The sequence below is a fragment of the Prionailurus viverrinus genome, chromosome C1 (genome assembly GCF_022837055.1).
Source record: "Prionailurus viverrinus isolate Anna chromosome C1, UM_Priviv_1.0, whole genome shotgun sequence".
Classification (NCBI taxonomy): domain Eukaryota; kingdom Metazoa; phylum Chordata; class Mammalia; order Carnivora; family Felidae; genus Prionailurus; species Prionailurus viverrinus.
Window position 1 is genome coordinate 170,304,977 of NC_062568.1, and position 12,220 is coordinate 170,317,196.

Genomic DNA, 12,220 nt, shown 5'->3' on the forward strand with positions numbered 1-12,220 from the left:
GAACCCCAGTACATTTCCAGCACTTTCAGGTCGGTAAAGTGCTCTGACAGCAGAATCATTCACACCTGGCTGTGCATCTTGAGCACCTGTATCTCCTCTCAGGACCTTCCTTTTAAATGTTTATTTATTTATTGTGAGAGAAAGAGAGAGAGAGAGCAAGTGGGGGAGAGGCGGAGAGAGAGGGAGAGAGAGAGATTCCCAAGCTGGGTCCGCACTGTCAGTGCAGAGCACAATGCGGGGCTTGAACCCATGAACCGTGAGATCGTGACCTGAGCTGAAATCAAGAGTCAGACACTTAACTGAGCCACCCAGGTGCCCCAGAACCTTTCTTTCTTCGTCTGCCCGACAGGCATCAGAATCAAAGGAAGGAACACAGGATTCAGAATTGGCCAGACCCGGCCAGGTTCAAGTTCTCACTCTGCCCATCATTCCTATCTGTGTGCCCATGGCCACCTAACCCTTCTGTCCTCAGTGTCCTCGCCTGTACAATGGACCAGGAAGACTGCAGCGTAGTGAGGCTACGTGGATATAAAGGGCCCAGCCCAGTGCCCAGCACAGGGGCGGCACTGAAGAAATGCGAGTCCCCCGGGCCTGGGGAACAGGAAGACGGCCCTGAACCCGTGTCCCCTCCCTCCACCCAACCCACACTTGCCTGTCCAGTCGGATCTTCTTCCTGGCACTAGCCTCTCGGTACCGCCGCTCGCCATCCTGGGGAGAGACGCAGGGACGGACTACAATGCAGGCAACACAACCGGCTCGCACCCTCCTCCCCACTCCCCTTACCCTCTGCCCCTCCACGGGCCCAAGGAGGTCCTTCCGCCCTAAAATGGAGTTCAGGTCTCACCAGGGCAGCCAGAGTCAAGGCAACCTGGACAGCAAAGTGCCAAGTCTCTGAGCTCCAGCTCAGTCTGAGCTCAGAGGGTCTCAGGCTCTGAGCGACTTTGGGAACACCACCTGCCCTCGCTGGACCTCGATTTCCTCCTCTGCACCAGGGGATCCCCAAGGGCACTCACAGTGCTAGGAAGAAGCCACGTCTACCGAGCACTTGCTGCTACCAGGCCTCTTCTAAAGCACTTCCCAGGCAAAATTTCAAATAAGTCTCACAACAGCTCTCTGAAGTTGGGACTCATGTTATCCCCATTTCACAGAGGAGGAAACTGAGACACAGAAAGGTTGGTGGCTTGCCCAAGGCGGCAGGGGTAAGAAGTGGGGCCAGGAACAGAACCCTGATGGCCTGACCCGGAGCCCACCCTCTCACCCACTGCCTCTAATGTCCCCTCACTCGTGAGCATTAAATGGCGCCGTCCCTCATGTGCCAGTTCCTCCCCTCCCCCACCCCACCACTGTCAAGTGCCCAGCGCCCAGCTGTGGAGTGGGGGGTTTTTACAGCCAGTGCTCAGCCCTGTGAGGCCGGTGGGCAGGGTGGGGGGCCTTCCCAGTGAGAGGGAGTGCTCCTCCAAGGTCACCCCAGGCCTCCCAGAAGCAAGCCGGGGACTGGCTCACAGGAGGCACAAGATCGCATTTTTTAAGAGACAGCCTTTGAACCCAAGCCCCTGACTCTCGTCCCTGTGCTTCTTGCTCTTCTGTCACCTCCTCGTAATGGTCACCATTTACGGAGTGCCTACAGGGCTCAGCCAGGCACAGGGTCAGTGTCCCTCAGCTCCCCCCCAACATCCCTGTGAGGCAGGGGTGTAGATACACCCACTTTACTGGCAGGGACCAGAAACTTGCAGAGGGCACCCAGTAGAACACGGAAGAGGAGAGTTTCAACCCACCTCTGCCCCCAAAGCCCGTGCTTTTCCAACCCTGCAGGCTCACGAATGCCTGTCAACACCTAACCATGAGCTAGGCCAAGGTGCCTGCCTTGCACAAGGGCATCTCCAGGGGCCACAAGGCACTCAGAGCTGGCTGTGCCCCAGCAGAGGGGCAGGGCTGAGCCCATCACTCCCGCACCACCCCCACTCTTGGGCAGAGAGGGAGGGGAGCTGGTGGCGGGGTAGGGTGCCACTCACCCCGGGCTGGGGCCGAATCCAGGGCAGAGTCCGAGGCTGGTCGTCCGCGTCTAGGACCACGAAGGTCATGAAGGCGCTGTTGATGTGCCGCCGTTGGGTCTCAGCACCCTGGCGGTAAGCCTCTACGCACACGCCCACCTCCATGCTGAGAGAGAGGGAGGGCTGCTTCCATGCTGGACAGACTTTCCTGAGCCCACGTCCCCTCCCCAACACACACGTGCGCATACGCACACATGCACCCACACACATGTGCACGCACACCTGTCCACGCCCCCACACCCCCTCACTTAGGAGGCTCTATGATCCCAGAATGTGGTCATTATGCAGAGGGGGAACCGAGGCCCAGAATAGGGCAATCACTGGGCCAAGGTCACACAGCAGTCTGGAAGAGAAGCTGGACTGGAAACGGGGCCTCACAGCTCCTGGTTCAGGGTTTCTTCCCCTGCACAGCCACAGGATGCGTGCTGGTCAGACTGTGAACAATGACAATGACAGTAGTAATAATCCCTCACTGAACATTCTCTCTGGCACGCCACCAGTAACGCCTCATGGAACGTTCACAGCTAGGATATAGTTGTGGTGAGCTCCATTTTACAGACAAAAGAACTGAAGCTCAGTGACGGTGAGAAACTTGCCTAAAGTCCAGCCTTTACAGCCAGTAAGGAGCGAGCCAAACTCGAACCCCGGGAGCCTGGCATCCTCATTTTTAACAACTACACGATGATCTTTGAAATCACCAACAAAGACAGATATTTAAAGTAAGCTTTCTTGGAGGTGGCAGGATTCATTCCAAATTAAGGGCTCTGGGACCTAATTGCTGTTTTAGGGAAAAGGTAGGAATGGATTTGACAAATGAGAGAACACTGGCCCTGTGATCTGAGCATGCACAGCATGGCAGGCCCAGAGGCAGCGGCTGGGAAGAGAGACAGAGACAGAGAGCCCCAGAGAGCCCCATCCTATGCGATCCCGAGACAGCAAGAGGCACAGGGCTGGGGCATCCAGAGGAGGGAACAGCAGAGCCGAAACGCGGTCATGGTGAAGGGGCCCAGCAGCCGGGCAGGGTTTAGACCTCACAGGCCTCGTCTACAAGGGGAAGCGTCCCTGGCAGCTTTGCAATTGGGCCCCTTCTTGGGTCAGGAAGAACCCTCAGCCCCCGGGAGGCCCTGGTCCCTCCCCTTACCTATGCTTGAAGGCGTTGTTGACGATGGCCTTGAGCACCAGGCGGTCCCCAACCTGGGAGGGGCCCCGGAAGTGGAACATCTCAATGGTCTTCAGCGTAGGGTGGGCTCGGCACAGCCGGCTGGGGGCGGGGAGACAGGACAAAAGCCCCCCCCGGTGTTTCAGCCACGGGCTTGGGCCAGACTCTCCCCCTGCCCCCATCCACAGACCCAGCCCAGAATCACATGCACTGCCCTCTGGCCCCCCACTCCCACCTGGCCCAGGACACTTCTGCCCAGAAGAACAGAACTAAAGTCCCCTTTCATAGCTTAGAACAGTCAGGTCTATGTGCACTCAAGCAGCTGAGCTTGAGGGGACAGAAGAAAGAACAGGGCTTGGGGCAAGTCCCTTCCCCATTTTCCTTCAGCCTCTACGCCCAGCACCTGCTGTTTCTACTACCTAACACCCCCCTCCCGGTTACCCAAAGCTACTTGTCACTCAAGGCCCAGCTGAAGAGCTCTCCTCCAGGAAGCCTGCCGTGACTATCTGCGCTGTGAACTTATTCTGAGATCTTATCACACACATAGATAGGGCCGCCCAAAATGGCATTGCGTATGCGCTGTGTCCCACAGGGTAAGCACAGGGGAGGGGCCGTTGGAGCCAGGCTCTTTAGAGGTGAGGGTTAATCCCCCTGGCTGAGGAAGACACTCCCCGCAAATACAAAGTCATGCAGGTACTAGGGCATCAGTCGGGGAATGTCCATTATCATAACTATAAAAAAGACCCCAATATTTAGAGAAGAACAAGCCCCAGACAAGTGCAGAGATTACAGAAGAAGGAAGGAATTATTTTCACCCGTAGGGAGAAGGGAACCGTTAAGAGAGGCTTCCTGGATTTTAGCAGACCAAAAGTAGCGAAGTGGCATGGAGGCAGGTTAGAGCAGGAGCAAAGGCAGAGGCTGGGAATTCCGGGAGTGGGTGGGGAAGGGCAAATGGCTTGACGTGCACCTGGGGGCCCAAGATACAAGAAGACAGCAGGCAGGGCCAGGTCAAGGGGAGGCCCTAGCTCCAAGGGGCTTGGCATTTCCAATGTAGGCGGTGGGACTGCGGGGTTTTTTTTTTTTTTTTTTAACTTTTTCTTTAATGCTTATTTATTTTCGAGAGACAGAGCACGCGCAGGGGAGGGGCAGAGAGAGAGGGAGACGCAGAATCCAAAGCAGGCTCCAGGCTCTCATCTATCAGCACAGAGCTGGATGCGGGGCTCGAACCCACAAACCATGAGATCATGACCTGAGCCGAAGTCAGTGCTTAACCGACTGAGCCACCCGGGTGACCCTGGGTTTTTTTTTTTAAGACAAGGAAGGAAAGGCCAGCTCACAGAAAACCACTCCCTAACAGAACAGCCAAGCTCCTGAAGCCTTGAATGCCAATGCCAAGCTGGGGGTTCCCACCCCTCCCGCCCAGAGGGAGCTGGCCAAGGGAAGAAGGGAGAGAAAGGAAGGGAAGCAGAGGCAGCACACTCTCCCCTCACCTGGCTGCGATGGTGGCCACGTTCTCCATCCAGGCCATGATCTGGCCCCCAAAGGTATTGCCTTGGTGATTGGCATGGGGGGGCAGCACCAGCTCCACGCTCTCCACGCGGGTCTTCTCGGCCGGCACCATGCAGCTGCAGTCTCTACTCTCCAGATCTGACCGGGAAGGACAGAGGGAGGGGAGGTGGGAAGGGGAGAAGTTCCCAAGGGCAGACCCTCCCACTGGGCAAACGCAGGGTCCCCGCCACCAGCACGATCTCTGTCATCCAGATTCTTTTACTGGCTCAGCACCACGTGCGCTGGCCCTGGGTGAGGAACAGGAGGACACGGGACAGGGGAGAGGAGGCTGTCTCGGGGCAGTGGGCGGGACACCCACTTTGAGAGAAGACACACCTGGGTCTGAACCTCAGGTTCAGGTTGTGTGACCCGGGCCAGCCAAGTAAGCCTCTCTGAACCTGTGTCCTCAGCTGTGAAGGGGCAGATGTCAAACCCAGCCCATCAGGGTCATGCAGATGGAGTATGGTCGTGACCCGAGAGTGCTTGGCACCGCAGTCAGGAGACAGACTCTCAAAAGGATAGTTCTTCCCTCCCTCTGCCCCGACAGGCTCTGTCCCTCTGGGGCGATGGCATCAGGAGATCCTCAGCAGGAGAGGCCAGAGAGTGGGCAGGGCCCCGCGGGTCAGAGGAGCAGATACTGATATGACCCCCACCCGCCCAACTCAAAGAGGTGCCAGGGAGAGACTTGTCAGGGAGGGCCCACCAGGTGAAGCTGCATGGCCCGCCAAGGCCCATGACTCTTAATCTCGGGGTCATGAGTTCAAGCCCCACATTGGGCATGGAGCCTGCTTAAAATATGAATGAATGAATGAGGGAGTGAATGAATGCAATGGGAGTGAGCATACCTACCCTGACAGGGTTACAGAGGGAATGAAAATGAGACTGAACCTAGCAAAGGACTTAAAGTAGGTAAAACGTTGGCTACATTGAAAAGACAGACATCTGGGGATGTCTTGGCCCTCCCTGACAAGCTTGCTTGGCTTGCAGGCTGCTCCGAGATGCCACAGACAGGGAGGGGGGAGCTTGAGGGGGCCTGAGCCGAGGTCTGGAGACCAGGCAGGTGGGACAGTCCCAGGAAGCAATGAGGCCGTGGCTGGGTTGGAGCTGAGGGCAAGCAGGAGGACAGCACCAGGTGAAGCTGCATGGCCCGCCAAGGGCCCAGATGCCAGGCTAAGGCATCTGGACTAACCTTTGCGTGGAAGGGCTATCAGGACAAGAGGGATTTAGGAGGGCTGCAGTGGATCGGTGGCCCTGGGGAATCTCAATGACAGTAGGAAGAGCTGGGAGCCCCCCCGCCCAAGCCATAGCCCCCAGACCTTGCATACATAAGGCACACAGAACTCAGAGCCCCTCTCACTGCTTGACTGAGGCAGCTGGTTGCACCTGCTCTCTTCCACCCTGGGCGGCTGGACCACTTTGAACTGTCCTATAATTAATTGCCTCCTTTAGGTTTCAAGGAAGACTCCACGTCCTAACGCTCTGGAGACTGGTGAGTGAATCCAAGGTTACCCCTCTGGGCCTTTGCCCAGCCTGTGCTCTCTGTCAGGAAAACCTTTCCCTATCTCTCCATCTGTCATAATCCTCCTCGTCCACAGGGGATCTTTGTGTGCTGGTATAGAACAATCTCCAACATGTACTTTCAAGGGGAAGGAAGGAAGATACAGAACAGTATGTTCTGTATGTTCCCTTTTGGGTAAAAAGAGAGGGCTAAATAATACACAGCATGCTTAAATATGCAGGGAATCTTCTGGAAAGATCTCCCAAAATGAGTAACTGGAGGGAGCCTGGGTTCTGGGTGGGAGAGAGTCTTGCTTTTTATTCTATATTTATCTCTATATGATTTATGTATATATGTGTATATATCTATGTGTGTATATCTATGTGTTCATATATATATGTGCTTTTAAAAAAAAAAAACAACCTACAGTCTTCAAGGCCACGCTCAACAGTACCTTCCCCAACACGTTTTGGATAACAAAGGGTTTTCCTGATGTCCTAATCCTATCTTCACGGCTCCCGGGAGCTGAGCAAGAGGCCCAAAAAGACCCTTCCCTGAAGCAGACTTTGAAGCAAGAGGGCCATCAGGAGAGCGAGTGGACGTTCCAAGGAGACTCCCTTCCTCCCTCTGCCCACTGGGGGCCTGGGACAGAGGGGGCATGTAGCATGCCAGCTGCCCTCCCCACCCACGGCCGCTCACCATCCTGAATGACGCAGTTGGCCAGGAGGTCCTTGATGGTGTCCGCGTAGAGCAGCCGCATGCGCCGCCGTTCAGCCGCCACACTGTGCTCGGTCTTCTCCTCCTCCGTCTGCGGCGTGGTCTGCTTCAGCTTCACCTGTGGGCGGGGGTTGGCACGGGGGGTGCTCAGGACGGGTTTCCTGAAACAGCAGGAGTGCCTGTGCCCCAGCATCGTCACACACTTGGGGCGGCTGGGTAGCTACAAGTCTTCGTGCCCTCTTTGTCCCCATCTTCCTGTTTCCGTGTTGACTGATATATCACTTTCACCCTCCAAATGCCCCAGTCCCATTTCTTGGGCAAAGGCATCCAGGACTAGGGGCATCTATAGGACGTGTGAGGGAATGATGAGGCCTGAAGAATCCCCGTGTGAGACACACAGGAGTAGGTGGGGAAGAGGAGAGAGGGAAGGAAGGTGCCTGGGGTCCGAACACAGGTAGGGGAAGCCGCCTCTGGGGGCTGTGGATTCCCTGAAGCACCCCCACCTGCACCCCTCGGTCAGTCCCCAGCCTCACCACCCTGGTCCTGGCCGGCCTTGACAAGCACCCGGGTGGTCCAGCCGCATTGTGCAGCCGGGGATAGCCCCCACCTTGGAGAGTTCCCGGTGGGCCACAAAGGTGGCCAAGGCCTTGCACACGTTCCACTGCTTCTCGGAGCACAGGTCCTCAGAGGCCACCTGGATGCCCACCTGGAGAGGAAGAAAGGGTGGGAGGAGTGAGGAGGGGAGAAACAGAGCTCCCGACCTGAGGTTCCACAGCTCAACGAGACAGGAAGTCCCACCCCAGGCCAGACCTCATATTCTTCTATCACTTACTGAGTCTAGACAGCCAGAAACCTGGGATAGGTTCTGATTCTACCCCTGGATCCCTGGAAAGCCTTGGGCAAGTCACTTCCCTTCTCTGGTCCTTGGCTTCCTCATCTATAAAATGGGCGTGAGCATGGGGATGCCTGGCTGGCTCAGCCGGTAGAGCATGTGACTCTTAATCTCGGGGTCATGAGTTCAAGCCCCACATTGGGCATGGAGCCTGCTTAAAATATGAATGAATGAATGAGGGAGTGAATGAATGCAATGGGAGTGAGCATACCTACCCTGACAGGGTTACAGAGGGAATGAAAATGAGACTGAACCTAGCAAAGGACTTAAAGTAGGTAAAACGTTGGCTACATTGAAAAGACAGACATCTGGGGGGTACCCAGGGCATACTCAGAGGCAGTCAGAACTCTGCTGCCCCAGCCTCAGTGGCCCAGCTGGGGGACATGGCCTGAGCCTGGCGTCCACAGGTGGGAAATACAGTCGCTCCCCCAAAGCTCACAGAGCCCTGTGCATCACTTAAGAACCCTGCAGCATAGGACTCATGTTCCCATTTCACAGATGGGGAGACAGAGGCTATGGGAGGTAAGCTAACGGACTGCAGTTCAGGCTCTCCCTACTCCAGTCCTGCTGCCTCCAGGGTCAGGCATGGCAGCTGCCTTCCCTGCTTTCCCGTGACCACCTGGCTGCTGAAGAGAGTCTTAGGTTAAGGGTGAAGACCAAGGAGACTGGAAGTCAGTCTCACATTGGAATCTACGTGACCTGGTGACCTGGGACAAGCCTCTTCCCCTCCCTGGGCCTCAGTTTCACTTCTGTGCTAGGGGGTATTGGACAGGAAGATCCTTAGGATCCCCCCAGCCCTGCCAGCTGTTTCAAAACTCTGCTGCCTCGACCAGGGCTCTGCGGGTGTGAGTGTGGCCAGGCTGAGGGCTGAGTAGGGAGAAGAGGTAGAAAACCTACCCACCCACCTACCCACCCCTAGGCAGCACCCACCCCACACACCTCCATGCTAGAGTTGAAGGCCCGGTTCACCTTGGCCTTGATATTCACCACTTGTCCGACACTGGGGAGAGAAGTGCAGGAGGTGAGCCTTCCACTGGGGATAGAGTGAGGGAAGGGAGGCCCCAGATACTTGCAGGGCCTCTGCTGAAGGCAACTGGCAGACAAATGTCATGGCTTACGGAGCTCACATCGGCAATGTCACCGAGTCCTCAAAGCAAGCTGGCAAGATAGTGTTAGTACCTTGTTGTACCGGTGGGAGAGTGGAGGCTGAGAGAGGGGGCGTGGTTTCACTCATCTCCCCCTTGTCCAGTGAATGCTCAAGCTTCTTTTTGCTTGTGGCTCCACAGTCCCCTCTTCAGGGAACCTGCCCCCACCCAAAGCCCGATATGGTTCATCCTCCCAACACTTCAACAGAGGGGGCCTCTGTCTCCCCCACAATCCTTAAGCTCCACTGGGGCAAGGATCACATCTGCTTTGCTCACCATTGACTTCAAGGCCTAGCACACCTCACAGGGTAGGTCCTCCATAGACAGTGGCCTACTGAATGAACGCATCCCACATCTGCTGAATGCCTATACGCGCAAGGGACTATAAACAAGGGGTGGGAAGGAAAATGGAAACATTTCAAGAATGCTTATGATGTCCCAAGCATTACCTCATTAGAGTCTCCAAATAAGCTTGACAAGCTTACATTAGAGTGGATTGAACACCCGAGAGGGTAAGCCATTTGCCCAAGGTCACCCAGCTAAAAAGTGACGGAGTCAGGGTTCTAGACTGTTCTGTTGACTACACTGGCCCCACCTTTTCCAGGTGCAGTCTGTCCCTCTGGAATAATTCCCATGTCCAGATGAACAGTCAGACTCCCTAGAGGGGCCACCTCACCTGCTGTGTGTCTGACCGGAGGCACAGAGTGTGCCCAGCTGATAGCCTATGAGGAGGAAGCAGAGGCTGGGGTGACCTTGAGCAAGTCCTTTCACCTCTCTGTGCCTGGGCCACAAACATGGACAGCACAGGGCTAATTTCTTTCCCAAAGGCACAGCCTCTTCCCCAAGGCTAGGAAGGGTCCCTTCCAAGGGGACTGCCTGTCAAGGGGTGGCAGTGGACAAGAGCCACAAAGGCCTGGGCTCCAGCCAAGCTCTACTGTGACTGTCACACTACTGAGTCATGTGACCTGGGATGAGTCACTTTGCCTCTCTGAGCCTATCTCCTTGTCTGTAAAGTACAGAGAAGGCGTGACTCCTGAGGGTCAGGCTAGAGGAGGTAAGACAGAGCCGGTGCCGGGAGCTCCGTGAATAACAGGAGCTCACGTGTGCCAAGGACTTGTCCATTTCTGTTCATGTTGTTAGCGGTCCTAACTGGTCCCCGTGGAAGGGACTGTCGTTTTTTGGAGATGCGTGCTGACATATGGAGGGATGAGTGTCATGATGTCTGCAACTTACTTTCAAATAGTTCAGAAAAAAACAGAGAGAAGTCTGTGTATTTACTTATCCATATATAGATAACGCATATGTAGCAAAAAAAATGTTAATTCTTGAATCTCGCTGGTGGTGATCACTGCACTATGCAACTTTTCTATAACTTTGAAAGTTTTCATTATAAGAAATTGGGGAAAAAAAAATTCCATGATCCCTGAAATAAAAATAACAGTCTATTTTCTGTGGTGCTAAAAAAAAGAGAGAGATTTGTGTCTCTTCTTCATCCCCCTCCTCCTCCTCCCCCCCCTCCTATTCATCCTCCTCCTCTTTCCTCTCTTTCTCCTCCCCCTCCTCCTCAGCCCCCAACTACCCCCCTCCTCCCCCCTCCTCCATCTCCAAAGCCAAGCAGACACCCATTTGGACTCCTGACCTTTTCTTCCTTCCTGACTCTCTTCCATCCCACAGCTCAAGCCAAAACCGGCTCCTTCCCCAGGGTCACTCCTTCCCCAGGGCCACTGCCCAACTTCCTCGGGGGCCACCTTAAGCCTCCAGCCCCCCAACACTCCCTCCAGGTGATCTTCACATCACGGAGGCAGCTCCCACAAACAAGTCTGAGCCCCATTCAAGCCCTTCCCCAGGACCAATTTACTGTCAAGGGACAGAGGAGCATGTTAAATGACACCACAGTGATGCTAACAGCAAAACCCGGATGACGGAGAACTAAGAGGGCAGATGACCAGGAGAGAGATGGTGAGGGGACAGGGTGCTGGGGGGAGGCGTAGCACCTATAGATAAAAAAAAGACTTGAGGGACACAGCAATCAGTTGCAACCTTATTTGTATCTAGGCTTGGACAACAAAAATAACCGTAAAGCAAAACAAAATGAAAACAGGGGCGCCTGGGTGGCTCAGTTGGTTAAGACTTCGACTCTTGATTTCAGCTCAGGTCATGATCTCATGGTTTGTGAGATCAAGCCCCACGTCAGGCTCTGCACGGACAGCGCGGAGCCTGCTTGGGATTCTCTGTCTCTGCCCCGGGCTCCCTTGCACTCGCTCGCTCTGTCTCTCTCTCTCTCTCTCTCTCAAAATAAATAAAACTTTAAAAAATAGAATAATAGGGGTGCCTGGGTGGCTCAGTCGGTTGAGCGTCTGACTTCAGCTCGGGTCATGATCTGGCAGTTCCTGAGTTCGGGCCCCGCGTCGGGCTCCATGCTGACAGCAGGAGCCTGGGAGCCTGCTTTGGATTCTGTGTCTCCCTCTCTCTCTGCCCCTTCCCTGCTCACACTCTATCTCTCAACAATAAATAAATGTTAAAAGAAAAAAAAATTTTTAATAGAATACTAAATTTTAAAAATGGAAAAAAACAAAAGCAGTTCCTACCACTTAGAGATACATTTTGAAATATTTTTAAATGGCAAAAACAAAAACAAACAAACAAAACAACTTCTCCAGTTTTCCTCAGGTGCAGCCAGGCCTCTCCTGACCACCAACCATGCTCCTGACCCCATCCCCAGCTTGCCCTCCTTCCCAGCATCCTCTCTGGCTTGCCCTTCCACCCACATCCTCCTCGGCCCAGACTCACCTTCACTCTCTGAGTCCTGTGGTGGGTCCACCCGCCATGCATGCCCACTCCCCACCCCCAGCCCTCTCCTCCCTAGCTCCTCTGGGTGCCAGAACCTGCATTGGCAGCAGAGACCTAGAACTGGCCCAGACACAGAGCTCCCCTTGCCTTCTAAGTGTCCCTACATACAGTATTGATGGTACTGAGCCAGTTCAAACACCTCCTCCAGGAAGCCCCCTTTGACTACCCCCTATGCCATTACACTCGCCCCCAGACATACAGAAAATGCATCCCATTGGTTAAGAATAAGAGTTCCGGGGTTCCTGGGTCCTCCACTAGCTACCCGGCCTTAAGCAAGTTATTTTGCCTCCCTGTGCCTCAGTTTCCTAACCTGTAAAATGAGGATACTCATAGCCAGAACCTCACAACATTGTTCTGAAG

The 12,220-nt window shown here is 54.8% G+C and overlaps 1 protein-coding gene across 7 annotated transcripts in view; it reads right to left on the reverse strand.

Annotated features, from left to right (window-relative positions):
• ACOT11 (acyl-CoA thioesterase 11) overlaps nucleotides 1–12,220 on the reverse strand; it is a 67,527-nt gene that overhangs the window by 9,705 nt on the left and 45,602 nt on the right. For all 7 annotated transcript variants that reach the window (XR_007154845.1, XM_047871369.1, XM_047871368.1 and 4 more), the window contains 7 exons: nucleotides 8,805–8,865; nucleotides 7,581–7,679; nucleotides 6,956–7,091; nucleotides 4,701–4,857; nucleotides 3,193–3,312; nucleotides 2,013–2,157; nucleotides 653–708 (listed from right to left, as the gene is read on the reverse strand). Coding sequence is in view for 6 of the 7 variants with exons in the window: in XM_047871369.1 (XP_047727325.1) it covers nucleotides 653–708; nucleotides 2,013–2,157; nucleotides 3,193–3,312; nucleotides 4,701–4,857; nucleotides 6,956–7,091; nucleotides 7,581–7,679; nucleotides 8,805–8,865 (774 nt within the window). In the remaining variant the exon portion in view is untranslated. The remainder of the gene's footprint in view (nucleotides 1–652; nucleotides 709–2,012; nucleotides 2,158–3,192; nucleotides 3,313–4,700; nucleotides 4,858–6,955; nucleotides 7,092–7,580; nucleotides 7,680–8,804; nucleotides 8,866–12,220) is intronic.